Here is a 22,497-nt window from a genome sequence, read left to right as displayed (position 1 = left end):
ACTCAATGGACATGAGTTTGAGCAAACTCCAGGAGTTGGTGATGGACAGGGAAGCCTGGAGTGCTGCAGTCCATGGGGTTGCAAAGAGTTGGCTACAACTGAACTACTGAACAAAAGTCCTGAACTGTTTCTTGAGAGAGACACAGATTACAAAAGTATTTCACTTTTGTAAAAATTCATTGAAATGTTCTTTTCTATAACTTCAATTAAAAATTTTAAAAGGCATTTAAAAAAATACATTAAAGCAAGAAACACAAGATTTTGAGATAGTAGAAATATCCTTGTAAGTAAATTTTGGAAAGATGAAATCAAAATTATATATATTATGTACAGAGCAATGACAGCAATAATATCACTTATGAAATTTTTAGGGTTAAAATAAATCTGTACAAAGAAACATATGTATAGACTTGGTTTGATAATTTATTTAAATAAAAAGATTTTAAAATTCATTCAAATCAAGTTAGAAATAAAACAACATAACTAAACTGAGAAAAGTATGATGGAAAGGCTAATAAAAATGACAAAATTTAACCTAGAGATTGTCATAGTGAGTGAAGTCAGACAGAGAAACAGAAGCATCACATGACATCCCTTAATGTGTACTAAAAAGAAATTATACAAATGAACCTAATGCGCACTAAAAAGAAAGTATACAAATGAACTTATCTACAAAACAGAGACTTAGAGAATGAATTTAGGCTTGCTGGGGGTGGTGGGGAGAATGGAGGGAAAGGATAGCTAGGGAGTTTGGGAGCCACAGGTACACACTGCTGTGTTTAAAATGGATAACCAACAAGGACCTACTGTAGAGCACAGGGAACTCAGCTCAGTGTTATGGGCCAGCCTGGCTGGGAGGGGAGTTTGGGGAAGGATGGCTGAGTAACTTTGCTGTGCACCTGAAACTCTCACAGCATTATTAACCAGCTATACTCCAATATAAAATAAAAAGTTTAAAAATAAAATATTAAAAACAAGAATTTTTTAGAAGGTATTATTTAGAAAAACTGGTGTGTGATTTTCTCAGCTGAAGCAAAATAAAATGGAAGATCTATTTTTTAAATATCGATTGTAAACTTTGGTAAAATAAACTGATCTGTGACTTTGTTAAAAAATGACAAAATTTAATAAATTTGGAAACTGAAAAACATTTGAATTACTAAGTAAATTCGATCTTTCGTTCTTTTTAAAGTAAAACAGTCATAGTCTGGAAAGTACAAAGACAATTTAATAGAAAAAAATCACAACTATACAGGTACAGAGAGAGGAAAAATACAAATATTAAGATGATCATAGTTATAACTCCATGTAGGTACTTAAAATTTTAAATTAAGTAAATAGGTTATAAAACAGAAATAGAGTCATAGATGTAGAAAAAATTTATGGTTACCAAACGGGAAGGTGGGAAAGAGATAAACTGGAAAATCAGGATTGATAAATATATACTACTATGTATAAAACAGGTAACTAATAAGGGAGCTCTACTCAATACTCTGTAATGTGACCTACATTGAAATAGAGTATGAAAAATGGTGACTATATGTATAACTGAATCAAATTGCTGTATACCTGAAACTAGCACAGCATTGTACATCAACTATACTTCTGGGGAACACATGTATACCTATGATGGATTCATTTTGATATTTGGCAAAACTAATACAATTATGTAAAATTTAAAAATTAAATAAAATTAAAAATAAATAAATAATTAAAAAAAAAGAAATCGAGTAAATAGGTTCATTGGAAGAGAGAAATATTTTGTTGTCAAAATAACAAAAAAATAGAAGTAACTTAACAGTAGGGCTTCCATGGTGGCTCAGCAGTAAAAAAGCTGCCTGCCAATACCGGAGACGCAGGTTCCCTCCCTGGGGGTCGGGAAGATCCCCTGGAAAAGGAAACGGCAACCCACTCCAGTATTCGTGCCTGAGAAACCCTATGGACAGAGGAGCCCAGTCCCAGGGGTCGCAAAGAGTCAGACACGATTGAATGACTAAACAATGACAAATTAATAGTACAGATTTAACATCAGATTTTTTTCAACAAAACAACTAGTTTTGTTATGAATCGTAAGTTTAAATGATGCATGAAATTTAACAAATAAAATATTTAAATTCCTGACAAAATAGAGTGTGCTGCAGAAATAAAAGGACAGATTGATAATCGACAATCTTTTATTTGTGACATAAATATGTCACAGGGATGAAATGTTCAGTGTGGAGAATATAGTCAATAATAACATAATAACTTTGTGTGGTGACAGATGGTAACTCGATCACCCTGGTGATATTGCTGTAATGTATGGAAAGAGCTAATCACTACGCTGCACACCAGGAACTAGCATAGTGTTATAGGCCAATTACACTTCAGACTGACAAACTCATGGAAAAAGAGATGAGATTTGGGTCACCAGAGGCAGGAATGGCGGGAAGGGGAATCTGATGCAGACAGCCAAAAGGCACGAACTTGCCGTTATAAGATAAATAAGTATTAGGGATGTAAGTGTACAACACGATGAATACAATTAGCACCGCTGTGTGCTATACATGATGGTGGTTAAGAGAAGACAGCTTAAGAATTCTCATCACACAGAAAATATAATTTTCTCTTTCTTTTATATCTATATGAGATGATCGATGATCACTAAATTTGTGATACTAATTTCATGATATACGTAAGCCATTCCATGATACATGTACACCATTATGCTGTACTCCTTCAATTTACACAGGTTTATAAAATGATACTACTGTATGTCCATTGTATCTCAATAAAGTTGGAATAAAAAAATAGAGGAGGGAAAAAATAAAAAGAAACACTATTATTAGGTGAGTAAGATACACTACCATTGAACATTGCCTGAATGGTTTTAAGGAAACCAAAAAGGAAATAGGAATCAGAAGCATTACTATAGGAGAAACAGAAGATTTTCATGAATTACTAGGATAAATATTGTATTCTGGATGCAATAAAATACTTTTTAAAAGGAATTAGATTTGTTTCAATGAATGGAAAATATAGAAGGTTTGCAGAAAAGACCAACATTCACATACCAGTTATTTTCAAGTTAATCTATTAGTATAAATGCAATATAAAGTCAAAACTCCAGTGTGAATTGTGAAAACAGCTTTACATTTTTTCTCTACATTGAAAAAAATAACTTACACGCAAAACAGAAATAGATCCACAGACATAAGAAACGAATGGTTACCAAAGGGTAAGGGTGGGGGGGCATAAATTAGGAGTTTGGGATTGACATATATACTACTATATAGGTGGCTCAGTGGGTAAAGAATCCACCTGCAATGCAGGAGACATGGGAGACATGGGTTCAATCCCTGGGTCAGGAAGATCCCCTGAAGAAGGAAATCACAACCTACTCCAGTACTCTTGCCTGGAGAATTCAACAGACAGAGGAGCCTGGGAGGCTACAGTCCACAGGATCGCACAGAATCTGACACAATTAACACTTTGCATTTTCAAGAGATGAATTACCTCCTGATGAAGACAAATTCACTGCAGATCTAAAACAGATATGCAAGGATTCTACAGAGAAAAGTGCAAAACAAGTAAATGACGCTTTTTTAAATGACCTGAATGAATGGCTCTGTACCAGAGTTAAGGATAAAGAACACAAACTACCATAGAGATGTAAATCTCTTCAAAATATAAAATAAATTTGACTCCATTCCAATCAAGATTCAAATATTGTGACACTTTTATACAAGTTACCAAAATGATTCTAAAAATGATAACTCATAAAGGTACCAAAGTGGTCCAAATTATTCTGGAAATGAAAAAAACTAGGAAAACAGTCAGGAGGGACCAACTCACCAGTATACATCTGAAACAGAAGGAGGTAAAGTGAGTCCCAGCCTAGCTGCGAACTCGGTGCAAAGAAAAAAACAGACAAAAGACACATGGCTGTGAAGGTGGCCTTAGACAAACTGGAACTGGAATCTTGGACTGGAAAAAAAATCAGATTATATGTTCAAATATAGACTCCATGCAAATAATAAACATGAATGTAGAAAAGAAGCCTCTGAGAAGAAAATAGCTTTATCATCGTAGAAAGAGAATTTCCTGAGACTCAAAAAGGAAGAAATAACAAAGGAATAAAAGAACAAACTGTCTTATCAAAACTGAGAATGTCTATAACAAAATTAAAATACAAGGAACCACTAACAGGTAATACTTGAAACATATAAAGCACGTTGAAGATATTGAATATGTGAATATATTGCCAGTTGAATATATTAAAAACTCTTACCTAATGAGTAAAAAAGACAACCTTATAAAAAAGAACCATAGTCATGACAGGTGATTGGCAGAAAGAAACCCTAGGGAACAGACAGATATGGGGAAAGCACTCTGCCAAGTTCACGAGTAATTAAAGAAATGCAAATCAATCTAACAATGAAATTGCCTGCCCACCAGGCTTGTGAAAAATTAAACCTTTTAATAACTATTGCTGAAGAGGATTATGAACTGTTCATGGAATAAGTGTAGATGAAGTCTACACAGTGATCTTTATAATCGTGTCTGATTTTAAAATATGCTTCTCCCCACATATTTAATCACCTACACTTGACATGCCTACACATATGCAGAAAGTGATAAAATCAGATCCATACACTTGGACACCTGTGTATAAACAACGAGCAGGAGACATACAAATATTAACACTGGATTTTAGGATTAGAGGATGAATTTCTGTTCTCCTCGTGCCTGGCACGTCATAGATGGACGATAACTATTTGTCAATGCAAAAAAAAAAAAATTAGCTAATTAATGAGTACTTATGATATTTTTGAAATTTTTCCATGAATTTATTTGAACCTATATATAAAAATCTCAAGCAAATTACTTCCAAGTCTATTAAGAGATAACTCTAGGATTCCTGGTAGACAGACTATGAAACTGAGAACTTGGTGGCTATTTATATAATGACCCTCAGAGAACGTATCACAATGCCTGTTGCGTTCTTTATGTCAGTTCCATGAGAGGTTTCTGAAATCTATTATCAAGTTACAATTAATTCGCTCTAGCAGGAAAAGCAGAAGGATATGTGCCGGGACCTGTCGTACAGCACTGATGCTCAGAAGAGCAGGGTACAGGGTGGGCGTGGGGAACAGCTAAAGGGTTATTAGGACACATACGCACGGCACACAGATGGGACAGACGGAAAACTGCTGAACTGCCAGAAAGGCAAAGTCTGGGGGTAAAACAAATGAAACTACCCTGCCCCTGCCAGCCCCTGCACTGCAGTGAGCCGTCTGAAGCTCCACCCCGTCCGTGGCAAAGCAGAAGAAGCCGGCCCCGGCCACTCCCACCCACCCGGCTTCCATGGGGCAGAGCACCCAGCATCACTGCTGGAAGAGGGTGGCCCTGGGCTGCTTTCACCACCCTCTGGCTGGAAACATCAAGTCCATTTCATTCCCTCTTAGAGGCCTTTTTCCCCTCTTTTGAGCAGTGGTCACTGGAAATAAATTTGGAGGCCAATGACCTCCTCTGACTTTAGAGCACAGGATGGGGGGAGGCTGGGATTCTCTAGATTTGATGATCATCTCTACAGGCAATAACGTGATGGAACGTGGACTTTACCCTGTGGGAGTCCTGACGACGGCGTGTCCCGAGCTTGGAGGCAGGTCCCCAGTCAGCATTTTGAAAGTGGTGGTTTTCCCAGCCCCGTTCACCCCGAGAAGCCCAAAGCACTGAAGGCAGAAAAAGAAACAGACCATAAAATCAAAATTACATCAGAAACGGCACTTGCTTTCAACTCCTTTTGTGCTACTTTTGGTTTGTATTATTTGTAGCCTTTTACAATCATAAAATAAGTGTATAAAGCACTTTATAGCTCACACAGTACTTCTGAAATCACTGTGACATTTGAGCGGTATAATTTCAGCATTAATTCACAGACAATATATTCACGTCTGGAAAATGAAAGAGCATGACAAGTAAGTGCGATTACCACAAATTATGCTGAATCCTGTCTGATAAGACAGGGGCCCACATCACAGGTTCCTGTGTCCCTCTGGTTAGCACAGGATTTTTAGGAGTCACATCATTATAGTCAGGACTATCCCAGTGCCTTCCTCTGTCTCTGAACCTCTCTCTGTCCTCTAACTCTGATGATGGCCTAAGCCTGACAACTAGTGAAGAAAGCCCTCTATTTCCATATGATCTCACTCAGCGTCAGGTCACCTTTTCCTGCATGACTGTGTCATATTCTGTGTGGAACACAGCCCTGCTGTCTTTTGCAGCCCAGTGTCTACCTTGAACCTAGGCTATTCTTAGCTGGAGATGCTGTGGTGGAAGCCGAGACGCTTATCCTTACTGACCTCCTTCCAGGACACCTGTTTCTCGATGTCTGGGCACTGCTGGCTTCCTGGCTCCCTGAATCCTGGGTTTCCTGTGGCTGAGCCCACTTAGTTAGCACAGAGCCCTGTTTTGTAGCTCTGGGAGCAGTCTGCTTCAACACCTATGCTTTCCCCACCTTACCTGGGTCTCTTCTACCCTCTGAAACATGGGGCCATCCTGCTGCAGATCTGTGCTGTCCCATCACTCATGTCAGCCAGACCACACCTGAGCTGCTGCCCCAGGTACAACACCATCAGGTAATTGGAGCACATTCTACCCTCCGGGTTGAGGTTGAAGTTTAGCAGAGCCCTCTTTCTCACACTCCTGCCTCCCCACTCCGCCCATTCCTGCCTCCCTGCTCTCAGGCTCCACCCCCGCCGCCCTCTCTAGACTTATGGCTCTGAGACCATTCACTTCACTCTGCGCCTTTCAACCTTGATCCGCTGTTACATCACACTGGGCACTGTTTATGACCTCCCACAGCCTGCCCAATTATTAATTCCTGGAGGGAAAGGGGCACAGCATAGCCATCTTGGTGTTTTCCGTAGGCTTTTGCACAATTCTTTACATCTAAGTCATTAAACTCAGACATTCAAATAAAGCCTAGTGAATAGAATCCCAAGATGAATGCATCCTGGACCATTTAAGATATCTGGAGCATTTCTCTTAGGACATTTTTCAAGGTTTTTTTCTTACTCCTTAAATCTATCACGAAGAAGGAACTGTTGGTTAGTCATTCAGTCATGTCTGTTTTGAGACCCCATGGACTGTAGCCCACCAGGCTCCTCTGTCCATGGCATTTCCCAGGCAAAAATACTGGTGTGGGCCATTTCCTCCTCCAGAAGATCTTCCTCCTCTAGGGAGTCATTCCCAGCCCAGATATTGAACTTGTATCTCTTGCACTGGCAAGCAGGTTCTTTACACTGAGCAAACATGGAAGCCATGGAGAAGTAATAGCAAAATGGAAGTTGTTTTCTTTTTAAGTGAGGGTAAAAAAATAGTTCCATAAGATGGCAAAAATCACAATACTAGTCCTAGAGTTGAGCAGCAAACACAAACCCTGCAAAAAAACACTTGTTTAACATCTGTCCTGTCTGACTGCACACCTCGGTGCAGGGTGCCATGTCCCTGGGTAGGCACGGATCCATCCTCTCTCGGCTCCTCTCTACCTCAGATCCACTCACAGCAGAGCTTGGATACCAATCAGATACCCACATAACCTACTTTGAATTCCTCAGAAGTTTGGAACAATATGAATGCAAGATAGTCTCATTTATTTTAACAGTTAATTAAAAGTAATCACTTCCAGAACTGACTTCCCTTTATGCATTAAGCATGCATCAGGAACAATTTACGTGGCTTCTGTCAGTTCAGAAAAAACACTTCTACTAGAATTAATGCCACGTTCATGAAAAATAACTCTAAGCTAGCTGTGGTGTGTGAGAGTTTTTACTTTTTCAGAGTAACATTTTCCTAGATGGCTTAATTGGCCACTTAAAGAGTACTGAAGTTCAAACAGGAGTTAGAAGTGTTTTCCTTAATTAATCGGATTTATAAAATATTTGCACTCAATGGAGAGTCACCCTGTAACCCAAACAACAATGAAAAGTCCTGGGTCACTTGGGCTTCCCTGGTGGTTCCCTGGTAAAGAACCCGCTGGCCAAGCAGGAGATGCGAGTTCAATCCCTGAGTTGGGAAGATCCCCTAGAGAAGGGAATGTCTACCCACTCCAGTATTCTGTCCTGGAGAATCCCATGGACACAGGAGCCTGGTGGGCTACAGTCCATGCGTTAGCAACTGAACAACACCAACCTTGATCACTTAAATTTTTAAAATTATGAAAGAGGATAAACCCCATCAATCAATCAGCAGAGTTTTCACTAGCGAAAGTCAACCGACTCTTTATACAGATCCAGGAGAGATTCCTAAAATGTGCAGATGCTTTCAGTTGTGATGTCAGATATTCTAAGGGAATAACATGAGAAGATCAACAATTAGACTGAGGCCTGTTTGCAGCAGAAAAGGTACAGGCAGAAGTCTCTTACCTCTCCCCTGCGTACGCCCAAGCTGATATCTTGCACGGCGGTCGTGCTCTTGAAGAAGCCCCTGTAACTCTTACTGAGGTTGTACAGCACCAGAGTGTCTCCGCTGGTTCTGCCTTTCAGCACCCTCACTTGCTCTTTTTCAACATCTATGTCCTTGGAAGATGTGACTGTGCCTTGAATGGCAGAGTGGCCCCTGGGAGGATAGATAATTCAGAGTTAATTCACACCTGGGAGATGGGCCAGAAGAATTGAGGGGGAAAGAAAGGTCAGAGTTCATCCAAACAGTGACACGGATGGACACCAAACTCAAACCACTTGCTGATTTTAGGAACAATAAAGTCACGCCAGACTTTTGTGCCAGAGGACAAATAATTTATCACAAAGTTGTAAGAAATCAACTAGTCCGACCACTTTGAGCAAGTGAAGCCAAGACTTAGTTGCTCAGTTGTGTATGACTCTGAGACCCCATGGACTATGGCCTGTCAGACTCCTCTGTCCATGGAATTCTCCAGGCAGCAATACTGGAGTGGGTTGCCAGTTCTTTCTCCAGGGGGTCTTTTCAACCCAGGAATTGATCCTGGGTCTCCCGCATTAACAGGTGGATTATTTACTATCTGAGTCAGCAGGAAAGCCCTGGAGCAAACAAGCCCCTTGATAAACTAGATTATACATGAAAGTCTCCAAGTGCTACAGTTCCGCAGCACACGCTGGACTGTGTAAAAGAATACACGGGAGGCACGCGACAGACACCTGCCAGGTGAGCACAAAGCTAACTCTCGCCTCTGATTTATTTTCCCTAAATCTGAGCCAGCTCACTTTCTAATCTTTATGATTTTCTTTTCTGGTGCATTTTGCCTTTCGAGTAAATCCCAATTTCTGCAAACTGTAATAAGCCAATATTTTAGTAACTAAATGAGTACAGATCACTGAGATAGTGTTGCACCCACATCAATTTCCTGTTTTATCAATGTAATATTGTAGTGTACTGTGTTTTATCCTATCACAGTATTGTTGGGAGAAGCTGGGTGAAAGGGTCATAGAATTTCTCTGGACTGATTTTGCTATTTCTTATGAGTCTTAAGCTATTTTAAAATTTTAAAAGTATTAAAAATACAATAAAATATCTAGAGCTAGACTCCAGTGCCCCCAGCCCCTTTCCCTGTACTATCTTTTCCATACCTGAAATCATGACTGGACAAACATATAATTTTCTCAACACACAACACAGATGATTAGAAAATACAGCTACACATGCAGGAGTATGTGTTATATGATGGATTTTATATAACGTTCAAAAGCATAAGAAATGAATCCGTCTATAGAGTGGGATAGGAAAGCCTGGTGTGCTGCAGTCCATGGGGCTGCAAAAACATGACTTAGGGACTGAACAGCAAACAGAGTGTGGTTGACTGACAGGGGGTTCTGAGGGGACTTCAGGCGCTACTGACTGGGGGAAGGTATCGCAGCTGTGTTCAATTTACGAACACTCACTGAATTTGACACTTTCTCCTTGACTGTTGGGCGCCCTTCCCCAGGTGAGGGTGCGTTCTATGGCCCTCAGCCTTGTCTGGTCATCCAGAGGCTGTCTCTCACTCCACCAGGACACACATCACCTTATCCCTTCCTGTTTCCAAGACCCATCAGCAATTTTGACCATCTCCTCATTAGCATCACCGGGCAGCTCTGTGCCTGCTGCCTGGTCTCAGGCCAGAGAGTCTGCTCTTAGGGCTTGGGGCTCCAGCACATCTACTGGTTTCATCTCAAGTGGATCTGGTGGGTGGGGGGCTCTGAGTGAGGTCACTGCCCGTTGGCCTCCTCCCCACAACACAACATGCAGTTCATGCCCCTGTACTCAGAAACGAGCTGCCTGGCCATCCTCCAACTGACAATCATGAAAAACGGCATCTGTGTCAAGAGGAAGGAGCCTGGTGGGCATTGGTGCAGCAGGTTCTTGCAGGGATTTAGTGCAGCTGATATCAGAAGGGAGACGCTGCCCTGGGCCATGTGGCTGCTCAGACCCAGCTGGCAACTGGGATATAGAGAGCAGAAACTGCCTCCAGACCAGAGAGACAACAAACAGGGACCTCCCCCCACCCCATGACCAAAGCCCACCCAACCTGACTCGTGTGTGGCTGGAGTGCAGGTTCTGATGTGGTCCTGGGTCTGGGCAGACAACACAGGCTGACAGAGGGACTGCAGGCTGTAAGCAGGCGCCGGGTGGGCAAGGGCAGTGGGGAACCGGCACCAAGTCAGGCGGGAGACAGTCCACTTAGGAGGGCTGCAGGAACTGTCTGCCCAGATGCAGAGGGTAGGGTGTTCCTATTTTTCCAGGAATTCACTGCAACAGTGTAAAATATTTCCTGCACAAGGAATTTATAGAGTCAGGTAGAGGAGAGGAACAAACACGTTAAAACAACACTGACGGCCCTGATGGTAAATACGAGCTGTAACAGAAACACTGGCAGGACGTCATGCTGGGCCGGAGAGGCAGGAGGACCTACGGGGAGGGTCCTGGAGATGAGGAAGGCAGTCCTGGCAAAGGACCAGCCCAGACTGGAGATCAGGGCCAATGTCACAGGTGGAGACAGAAGGGACATCACATGGAGCAGCCCTGAGCATGAGCTGCCAGGCTTGAAGGGCCTGGCTGAGAAGCTTGGACTTGGCTTTCAGGCAGTGATTAGTGACCTGGTTAGATCTACATTTTAAAAACATATTAATTTGGTCAGATCATTGTCATTCTTAATGGAGTGACAGGTAACCCAGTGTCTAAGTTATATTTAATTTCTGGATTCTGTAACCTTCACAATGACAAAGAACAACAAATATTGACTATTTACTGCAGATAACAAGGACGTTATTCTAATATTTGGTTTCACTTATACTTTTCCACTCCAAAATCACTGCAGATGGTGACCACAGCCATGAAATTAAAAGACACTTGCTTCTTGGAAGAAAAGCTATGACCAGCCGAGACAGCATATTCAAAAGCAGAGACATTACTTTACCAACAAAGGTCCATCTAGTCAAAGCTATGGTTTTTCCAGTGGTCATGTATGGATGTCAGAGTTGGACCATAAAGAAAACTGAGCACCAAAGAATTGATGCTTTTGAACTGTGGTGTTGGAGAAGACTCTTGAGAGTCCCTTGGACTGCAAGGAGATCAAACCTGTCAATTAGTGTGTTTGGTAGAACATTTTCCTTAATTGATAAGCATCATCATTGCCAAATAGCAATAAAATGTATTTCACTAGTGATTCTAATGAAAGTATGTACACAGAAGTAAAAATAAATAAATAAAGGAAATCAGTTCTGAATATTCATTGGAAGGACTAATGCTGAAGCTGAAACTCCAATACTTTGGCCACCTGACTCGAAGAACTGACTCATTTGGAAATTCCCTGATGCTGGGAAAGACTAAAGGCAGGAGGAAAAGGGGATGACAGAGGATGAGATGGTTGGATGGCATCAAACGACTTGATGGACATTAGTTTGAGCAAGCTTCAGGAGTTGGTGATGGACAGGGAAGCCTGGCATGCTGCAGTCCATGGGGTTTCATGTAAGGTAACACCCAAAGTCTTTACAGAAAAATCTTTTGATGCTGCAGCAGGATTGAATACCCTGAAATCTGCTGAAGGGGTTTCTACAAAATAAGTTTTAAAATAGATTAAACTATGGAGGGCCGAATACAGGACCAATTACATTTGAAAGGCACACAGAATTCTATTTCAACCTCTGCCAGTATTGGAAATCTAGATTCCAGAGGGATTGTGGCTAACTCAAGAGAGGTTTGTGATGGGTATTCAAATGGTTCTCCACTTTAGCAGATTCTAAAGGAAGTATGTTGATGAATTGACTGAGGGGGAGAAATTCTATAAGGAAATCATCATGGAGTGTTACTACTAGGTCTATAATATTTAACAGTTTCTCCTGTGATATAGTCCTAATTAGTACTTCCTCCATGAAGTATCCCTTTCTTAGAGCAACTCCACAGATTCAGGCCACAAGGGTTACAGAGGGAGAGACATGCCACTGTGGACCCTACATAAGAAAGTACACTCCTTGCTTAATATTTAAAATGTGTTATCTGTCAATACGTCACACATCCTTGCAAAACCACTTGTGATCCTATTGAGAATATAGAGATGCGGGTATAAGAATGTGTTTGTGTGGACATGGGCACACACAAACTCACGTGGACAGCACACATCATATACACACACACCCCTTGGGCTACTGACTTTCATTCTCACCTAACAAAGAGGAGGACATTATCAGCACCATTACTGAATAACAGTAATTAAATAAAACATTTTTAGTGCTAATAACAAGAGGATCCCTCCCAGCATCAGGGTCTTTTCCAATGAGTCAACTCTTCGCATGAGGTGGCCAAAGTATTGGAGTTTCAGCTTCAGCATCAGTCCTTCTAATGATCAGTCCTGGGTGTTCATTAGAAGGACTGATGTTGAAGCTGAAACTCCAACACTTTGGCCACCTCATGTGAAGAGTTGACTCATTGGGAAAGACCCTGATTCTGGGAAAGATTGAAGGCAGGAGGACAAAGAGATGAGAGAGGATGAGATGGCTTGATGGCATCACTGACTCAATGGACATGAGTTTCGGTAAGCTCCGGGAGTTGGTGATGGACAGGGAGGCCTGGCATGCTGCAGTTCATGGGGTCGCAAAGAGTCGGACACGACTGAGTGACTGAACTGAACTGAACAAGAGGATCTTCAAAGGGCAAGTGGTTATCAGCACTGACTTTCTTACACACCTGCTTTTAGGAGTTGATGCTATTTTCCACAAAATGATATTATGTTATGAAAGTGAAAGTGTTAGTCACTAAGTCATGTTCAACTCTTTGAGACCCCATAGAAAGTAGCCCATCAGGCTCCTCTGTCCATGGGACTTCCCAGGCAAGAATACTGGAGCAGGTTGCCTTTCCTTCTCCAGAGGATCTTCCTAACCCTGGGATCGAATCAGTGTTTCCTGCATTGCAGGAAGATTCTCTACCATCTGAGCCACCAGGGAAGTCAAGAGTATGTTATGGGATCAACTGAATTCACCCTAGGTGCTACAATCAGAGTAAGAGGAAAACTGAGCAATTGTAAGAAGGAAAATTCATTAAGGTGACTAATGGGTTGGGTTGATTATCTCACCCAATTAAGAATTGGGTGGATTATCTCAGAGGTTGACACCTTTTCTTTTGTCATTCCCCTTCCTAATGTCAGAAACTCACCAATGAAAAGAAAAAAACAAACAAAAACAAAGCAAACAAAAACTGTCAAACCCTAACTATGAGGTGTGGGTACGACACTGTTCAGAACGTTTCTTGTCCCGCAGCCTCCAGGATGGATTTGCTGCTCCATCTTTATTCAGACACTAGTTCCATCAAGGACGAGCCCTGCAGGACGTACCTGGGTTGCAGCCAGAGGTCTCTGTGAAGCAGCACCCTCAGGAGGAGAAGGACCGAGCCTTGTACAGCCAACTGCACGAAGATCCAGCCCAGGAAGTTCATCTCAAATGGGCTCACATAGGAGTCGACGCCAAAGTTATGGGTCAGGTCGTACCTGATCTGATTGTAACAGAGTTCTATCAGCCCCTGACCCAGGCAGAACTGAGGGAAAATAGTGAAGACCCACTTGAGGACGTCATAGATGTTCTGTAAATTCTGTGCAGTGAAAAAAAGAGAAGTCAAAGTGAGAGCTCTTCGTAAAGAAGACATACAAAACCCTCAGTCTTACAGCCAATACCATCCAGTGTTCCCTTACAATGTAAACTCATGGCTGTTCACAATGAGTTGTCTCTACTAGTGTGGTTCAAGGACAATAGAAAATCAAAAAAAAAAAAAAAGGCTTTTAGGTCAACACAAAATCAAAACAGCCCAATCAAAAACTGGGCAGAAGTCTTAAAGAGACATTTCTCTGAGGAAGACATACAGATGGTCAATAGGCATAAAAAGATGCTCATCATTGCTAAGTATTAGAGAAATGCCAATCAAGACCACAATGAGATATCACCAGTCAGAATGACCATCATCAAGAAGTCTACAAATGCTGAAGAGGGTGTGGAGAAAAAGGAACCCTCCTACACTGTTGGGGTGGGAAAGTAAACTGGTGCAGCCACTATGGAAAACAGGACGAAGATTCCCTAAAAAGCTAAAAACAGAGCTACCATATGATCCAGCAATCCCACTTCTGGGCACATATCCAGTGAAAATCTAATTTGAAGAGATACATGCACCCCTATGCTCACAGCAGCACTATTTACAATGGCCAAGACATGGAAACAACCGAAATGTCCTTCAACAGATGAAGGGATAAAGAAGATGTGGTGCACACACACAATGAACCATTACTCAGTCATAGAAAGGGATGACATAATGCCAGCTGTAGCAACATGGAGGCTACTAGAGGTTATTACACTAGGTGAAGCAAGTCAGAAAGCAAAAGACAAATGTTATATGCTACTACTCATATGTGGAATCCAAACTACGACACAAATCAGCTGATCCGTGAAACAGACACAGACTCACAGACATAGAGGACAGATCTGCAGTTGCCAAGGGCAGGGGGGAAGGGGAGGGGTGGAGAGGGAGTTTGGGATTAGTAGATGCAAGCTATTACAATATAAAGAATGAATCAACAACCAGGCCCCACTGTATGGTACAGGGAACTACATTCAGTACCCTGTGATCAGCCATAATGGAAAAGAACATGAAAAAGAAAGTACAGACGCATATGATTGAGTCACTGTACTGCTGCACAGTAGTAATTAACACAACATTGTAACTCAACTCTACTTCAATAAAAAAATAAGCTGAAAAATAAGAGTAATAAAGCAAAAAATGACTTTTGGGGGGCATGTATTGTTACATCAGTTTACTGTCCTTTGCATGCAGACATGAGAAAAACATGAAAGGCTCATTTAATGATCCTTTGGTTCAAGTCTTGACCAACTACCACTATTTACAGATTTCAAGCAGTCCTAAAGGGGCTTATTATCCCACTTTTCATAAAACTATGTCCCTGGATCAAATAATATATGACTTCAAAGGGTTCCGTTTTAACAAGATGGAAACAGGAGACTATTATAGCTTTTAACTCAGGATCTGACAGTTCAGGGAATAATTAATTAATGGTGAGGACTCAGATCTGACTGCAAGAAAGTCACACACTATCTCTTACCACATGAACAAAGCTATTTGCAACTCATAACACCAACTTGGTAAATAACCCACATGTGTTGAGTGTAGCCACACAAAGTCACAGAACAGCAATTCACAAGTGTCTGATTCATAATGTCTCTACTTCATCAATTGGAGATTGATAAAGTAGAGACATAAATTACTGAAACTCTGAGCTTTTTCCAAAAGCCAAAACTACTGAGTGGGCACACCACAACTAGAGAGCCCATGCACCACAATGAAAGATCCACACGACACAACCAAGATCCCACGTGCCGCAACCAAGACCCAGTGCAGCCAAATAAATAAAAATTAAAAAAAAAAACTATGATTTTTTTCACCTACCTGCATCCCCCATCCCTCAAAAGAGAACTTCCGCAGTGGGAGAGACAGATGCGCCGCAGCCTGAATTAGAGCCCCAAATGCCTTTTCTGTGCATATCTGCTTATAAACTGTGACTTGGTCAAAACTAAAATGCTCACATTAACAATATTGTTTGTCTGCTGCTGCTAAGTCACTTCAGTCATGTCCGACTCTGTGCGACCCCATAACGGCAGCCCACTAGGCTCCCCCATCCCTGGGATTCTCCAGGCAAAAACACTGGAGTGGGTTGCCATTTCCTTCTCCAATGCATGAAAGTGAAAAGTGAAAGTGAAGTTGCTCAGTCGTGTCCGACTTAGCGACCCCATGGACTGCAGCCCACCAGGCTCCTCCATCCATGGGATTTTCCAGGCAAAGTACTGGAGCGGGGTGCCATTGCCTTCTCCGATTGTTTGTCTACATAGTGGTTAATACCAGCTCTACTGGTCTTTGGCACTGGTCTGAAAACCTAGTCCCCTTTCTCATCTTATGTCATGTTTTCATAGGAATATGTTACCTCTTGAACTTACAAAGGAATATCTGAAAATCACCCATTTATGACGTTGATCTTTTTAAGTGGAGCATATCAAAATAAAGAGCAAAGGGAAAAAAAGACCTCAGCAACAGCAAGGAAATGCCTTTTGTTATCTGTTAACAATTGAGCTTGACTCATTTTTTTGCAAACAACTTACTGCCTGCAGATTTCTCTCCAAGTGAACAAAGCTGTTTATAACGGGAGGCAACAAGGCATCCCACTGACCTCAGTCTCAGGACCTCAAGACTCTGGGTTGGTTTGCTCTGCAGGTCTAGAAGAACCCTCCTCCTCCTCCTCTTCTGTCTGTGACCCGTCCCCAGGGCAGGGACTGTCTACTTCGAATCTGCCTGTCTTCCCATTTAGGTCATGACTGAGATCCATGGTATTTCAGTGCTCTGACGGGGACAAGGAAGCTCTGTTCTGCCTCCACTAACTTCAATGCTCTCTCGAGTTAAAGTCAATGAATCGTTCTGCTAGTTTGCTATTTAAAGTCTAGACACACTAATACAGATTAGTGTCAATAACAGATCTAAAAAAATCACCAGAATAAATTGTTTCTTTCAATTGGATCCAAAAAAGCTTGTTTACAGAGCTCGCTGCTTCTGTACAAACTTGAGGAAAAGAACACAAGCTGTTGCTGTAGAATCAATCAGGTCCCAGTGCGTCTGGGCACGGGAAGGGAGCTCAGCCTCCAACTTGCTGGACACTGACCAGCAGCTCGTCCTCCAGACTGGGCCTTTCTGAGGCTGTTTTCTCAGCCTCTGAGTGGATCCAATGCCAGGACTAGTGAGGAACGGGGCCCACACAGACAGTAGGAAGTCAGGAGAGAATGGTGTGACCAGAGCCAAGAAGGGAAAGTGTGGAAAGACGGGCAGAGGAGGCTTCAAACTCTGAAGTCCATCCCCACAGGCAGCCCAGGGGAGGCTGAGAAAGAGAGAAGATGAGTTACTGTGGACAAAACCCAGCAGGCCTCACAGGGAGGAGCCTGGCCCGACAAGAGTCAGCAGGTGGTAGGGGGTAGCCAGCACTGCGGGTTCCACTGGACCCTGATACCTGCTGGAGTGACAGCTCCGAAGTGGCCCTCCCGATACAGACAGCCTGATGGAAGGGGTTCCCTGAGAGAGGCACCTCCTCACCCGGATAAATATTCCTGGGCCAGGAGTCCAGTAACAGGGAAGCCTTCTGCTCCAAAACTCTGAGAGCAGCAAATCTAAATCTGTCCCAGGGCTCCGAGGGGAGAGGGCACAATCACCTGGAAAATCCAAACCCGCTGTGGCCTGAGAGTATGGTCTGCTGCTGCAGCTAAGTCGCTTCAGTCGGATCTGACTCTGTGCGACCCCATAGACAGCAGCGCACCAGGCTCCCCAGTCCCTGGGGTTCTCCAGGCAAGAACAGTGGAGTGGGTTGCCATTTCCTTCTCCAGTGCATGAAAGTGAAAAGTGAAAGTGAAGTCGCTCAGTTGTGTCCAACTCTTCGTGACCCCATGGACTGCAGCCTACCAGGCTCCTCCACCCATGGGATTTTCCAGGCAAGAGTACTGGAGTGGGCTGCCAGACCGGAGCATCCAAGCCCAAAGACAGGAATGTCTGAGCCCTGTTCCCACGATGCCCAGACAGGACACACTTCACACAAACAGCCACTCTTTCAACCATCGATCGGTCATTCATCCACAAACAGGGATGCGGCCGTGAATGCACTGCTCAGTCTGCCCTTCACCCAGGAAGCAGGAGCACAAACAACTCATCTTCTGCCTGCGGCTGCCAGCCTGGATCTGCTGCGTGTCAAGGCACAGATGTTTCTGCTAAGTGGAGTCCCTGTCTCTCTCTGGAGGTAAAGACAGTGGACACCAGCACATCTGCAGTGAAGCCCAGTTGGAAAAGGAATGGTCTCGGGGTGAGTCGACCCTCTGTCCCTCCCCTCGCCCCTGGGAGGCCATGCAGAGGGTCACGGACCTGAGCCTTGGAGACGATGGCCAGCAGCCGGGGCATGACCGTCATCAGCATGGTACAGAGGCCAAAGATGAAGTTCAAGGAGATGTAGGAGATGAAAGCGACGTCCGAGCTGGAGAAGATCCTTGAGACGAGATACATCCAGGGAAGAGTGGCATACCTGAAAAGCAAAGTGAAAAGCTGTGCTCCTCGACCTGCAATTCTTCCTTCTCTAGAGACTGAATCATAGACGAGATGCTGTTGGCTGGTTAGTCTTCCTCCCTCAATGAACAGAAGCACACTTGACTTAATAAAGCTGGCAGTATTTTCTAAAGATGAAGCGCATTTTCCATAATATCAGAGCCTGGGTCGGGTCAAACCCAGGCCTGGGCGTGCAGCTTCATGAGCCAAAGAAAGGCCCACTTCCCCCACCCTGTGGGGCGAGCTTGGCCTTGCTCCTCGCTCACAGCTTCTCAGCAAAGAGACATGACACCTGTTTGTCAGAGTGAGAATTAAAGCTATCACAAGTGGAGAACGCTATACAAAAAGAGGACCTCAGATGAAAATGGAAAGCTTCCTCTCTGGGGTGCCCTCACGGGCTTCATGCCTTATGCCTCCAGTGTGTGCTCTGACCTCCCCACTCCTACAGCCCCCCAGGTGGGAGCCGTGGCCCCGTTTTACCATGGCACTGACAAGGCTCAGATGCCTGACTGGGAACCCACAGCTGGAAAGGACGTGGAGCTGAAGTGGGAGTCGTTTCTGTGTGACCCGAAGCTGGGCAGTGGACAGCGAAGCCCAGAAGTGGCCCCCACAGGCTTCAGACAGCCTCATGCTGTAGGAAAACACCCACAAGGTTCCTCACAGGAAAACACCTCTTCATGTTTCCTTCTCCAGAGCACAGAGCCAGGATTTATTCACGGTTGACTCCCCTCGGCTTCCTCCTGTGACCTCCCCAACCCACCTACCCCACCAAGCAAAGGAAGCTGGTACCTCAATGTGGACGCCAGCAGAGAAGTCACTGACTTTTTAAAAAAATGTTTATTAATGTTTTTTAACTTTTTTATATTGGAGTAGAGCTGATTAATAATGTCATGATAGTTTCAGGTGGAGCAAAGGGACTCAGTCACAAATGTACATGGATCCACTCTCCCCCAGACTCCCCTCCCATCCAGGCTGCCACATAACACTGGGCAGAGTTCCCTATGCTAAACAGTAGGTCCTTGCTGGTTATCTATTTTAAATATATCAGTGTGTACGTGTGTGCTCAGTCATTTCACTAGTGTCCAACTACGACCCCATGGACTGTAGCTCACCAGGCTCCTCTGTCCACTGGATTCTTCAGGCCAGAATACTGGAGTGGGCTGCAAGAGTACTGGATCCTCCTCCAGGGGATCTTCCTGACCCCGGGATCGAACCCGAATCTCTTGAGTCTTCTGCTTTGGCAGGCAGGTTCTTTACCGCCAGCGCCACCTAGTAAGCCCAGCCGTGCGTAATGCCAATCCCAAACTCCGTACCTATCGCTTCCCTCTGTCCTTCCCCCTTGGCAACCAGGAGCTTGTTCTCTAAGTCTGTGAGTTTGTTTCTGTTTTGGGAGTTCATTTGTATCATTTCTTTTTAGATTCTGCACATAAGGAACGTCATAGGATATTTCTCCTCTGTCTGACTTACTCCATTCGGAACAATCTCTATGTCCATCCATGCTGCTGCAATGTTAGCATCATTTCATCATTTTTATTGGCTGAGTAACATTCCATTGTAAAGTGGTACAGCCACTGTGGAGAACAGTATGGAGGTTCCTTTAAAAACTAAAAATACAGCTACCATTTAACTCTGAAGTCCCTCTCCCTGGCTCAGCAGGCTCTTGAAATAGTTTTAGATTTGAGTGTAATTCCTTATCCACATGAAAGCTATGGTATTTGCCCCTGGATCAAAAATACATCCTTGTATTTCAGAAAATATTAATATTATATATGTTTAATATTAAACATAAAATCATACAGTATGTTAGAAACTTCTGTCAACAGTCTGCCTCATAATTCAGGCATGAAGAAAATGAGTTTTGAGCACACAAGAGGAAGGTAAGTGCTTTAATGCAACTGGTCTTAATTAGCTGTTGCATCAAACAGTTCAATGATTAATGATCACTGAACTAAATTCACACTACTATGTAAAAAATAGATAACTAATAAGGACCTACTGTATAGCACAAGGAACTCGACTCAATGCTCTGTAATGATCTATATGGGAAAAGAATATTAAAAAGAGTGGAAATATGTTGTCCAGTTGCTAAGTCGTGCCTCACTCTTTTCAAACCCATGGACTGCAGCAAGCCAGGCTTCCCTATCCTGCACTATCTCCCAGAAGTTGCTCAAACTCATGTCCACCAAGTCAGTGATGACATCCAACTATCTTGTCCTCTGTCACCCCCTTCTACTCCTGCCTTCAATCTTTCCCAGCATCAGGGTCTTTCCCAATGAGTTGTCTCTTCACATCAGGTGGCCAAAATGTTGGAGCTTCGTATGCGTAACTTATTCACTGTGCTGTACATCGAAAGCTACCACAACACTATAAATCAACTATACTCCAATAAAAATTAATTTTAAAATAAACTAAATTAATTACCAAAGAGGTCATGGCTCCATGGTCTCCATCTGAAATACAGAGAGCAGCCCTGCCTCACGTTCAACCCCACACGGCCACTCTCTGTCCTTCTCTGTCCCCCAGGACATAAACAAGGGCTACCCTGCCGCTGTGCGGCTCTCTGGATGAGCACATGAGACAGCAGCAGTCAGAGCAGATTTTAACCGAAACACAAGGAGCAGCAGCAGTCTGTGAGCCAGTTGTGGGAGGCAGCTGTAGTTGCTGTGAAATTCCTTCCAAGAATGAGCCAACACTCCCTCCCTAACAACTTAAAACTACTGTTTCAAGGACTTCCTGGCCATCCAGTGGTTAGAACTCTGCGATTCCACTCAGGGTGCACGGGTTCCATCCCAGGTCAGGGAATTAAGAGCCTGTGTGCCACTCAGCAGGCTTCCCCAGTGGCTCAGTAGTAAAGAATCTGCCTGCCACTGCAGGAGGTGCAGGAGACGTGGGTTCAATCCCTGGGTTGGGAAGATCCCCTGAGGAGGGCATGGCAACCCAGCCCAGTACTCTTCCCTGGAGAATCCCGCGGACAGAGGAGCCTGGCAGGCTACAGTCCCTGGGGTCGCAGAGAGTCATTCACAACTGAGCACACACACAAAGGGCATAACCTATTTTTAATGAAACCTATGGTAGCTTCTAACAACCTCCATTTTTTATTAAACTATAATGCCATTTTAATATTTTAACACCGGAGGTCGGAGGGCTGCTAACCATTATTCTGCCATTTATGGGTTTTCTATGGGGTCGCATAGAGTTGGACACGACTGAAGCGACTCAGCAGCAGCAGTAGCAGCAGCCTCCCTTTGAAACTGGCCCCTCGCCCCACATGGCAGGAATTTTCCAAGACATGGAACAGGATTCTGTGCTCTCATCTTTTAGTGTTAAATGTGCACTAAATAGTGGTTAAGGTTTCATGTTTTTATGTAAGTTAGATTCTCTTTTCTCTCTGAGATTTTTAGGTTTCTTTTTCCTTTTTGATGCTTATTCTCCCTTTCCAGCTTAAATATTGATTTTTCCTCCATAGAGAGAAAGAAAAGAAAAAGGAAAATTGTAACTGGGCATGTTTTCCTATTATATCTTATGAGACTCTGATCACTTACACAATCCCTAGTTTTTCCAGATTCCAAACAAATGGCCCCTTTTAATGCCTGACTGTGTTCTTGGGTCTCAGCTTATTCTAGGATCAGCCTTTTTGAGGTGGTTCTGGGGCTCTTTCTGTGGACAGGAGGGGTCAGCCAACACGCTTGTCCACTGGGGCACTCCGGGGATGTGGTAGCATTTGGGGCCCCAGGGATCTCTCCTCTTGCAGGGGAGTCACCATGTCAGGGTCCTGCAAATTCCTGGGCTCCAGTGGAGGAAGAACCTGTCTAAAAACTGAACCAGCCCTGGGATGTCACCTGAGAGCCTGGTGGGTCCCTGCTTTGTGCTTCCCCCCCAGAA

General features: G+C 43.4%; 1 protein-coding gene across 1 annotated transcript in view; it reads right to left on the bottom strand.

Moving 5' to 3' along the window:
* ABCA13 (ATP binding cassette subfamily A member 13) overlaps nucleotides 1-22,497 on the bottom strand; it is a 353,566-nt gene that overhangs the window by 94,010 nt on the left and 237,059 nt on the right. Inside the window, exons 43-46 of the mRNA XM_027538443.1 lie at nucleotides 18,439-18,595; nucleotides 13,823-14,076; nucleotides 8,409-8,601; nucleotides 5,605-5,714 (exon numbers count right to left, since the gene is read on the bottom strand). Of these exons, the coding sequence (XP_027394244.1) occupies nucleotides 5,605-5,714; nucleotides 8,409-8,601; nucleotides 13,823-14,076; nucleotides 18,439-18,595 (714 nt within the window). The remainder of the gene's footprint in view (nucleotides 1-5,604; nucleotides 5,715-8,408; nucleotides 8,602-13,822; nucleotides 14,077-18,438; nucleotides 18,596-22,497) is intronic.

The sequence above is a fragment of the Bos indicus x Bos taurus genome, chromosome 4, assembly GCF_003369695.1.
Source record: "Bos indicus x Bos taurus breed Angus x Brahman F1 hybrid chromosome 4, Bos_hybrid_MaternalHap_v2.0, whole genome shotgun sequence".
NCBI classification, from domain to species: Eukaryota; Metazoa; Chordata; class Mammalia; order Artiodactyla; family Bovidae; genus Bos; species Bos indicus x Bos taurus.
Note: the sequence above shows the minus strand (reverse complement) of the source record. Positions and strands in the feature narration are given on the sequence as shown.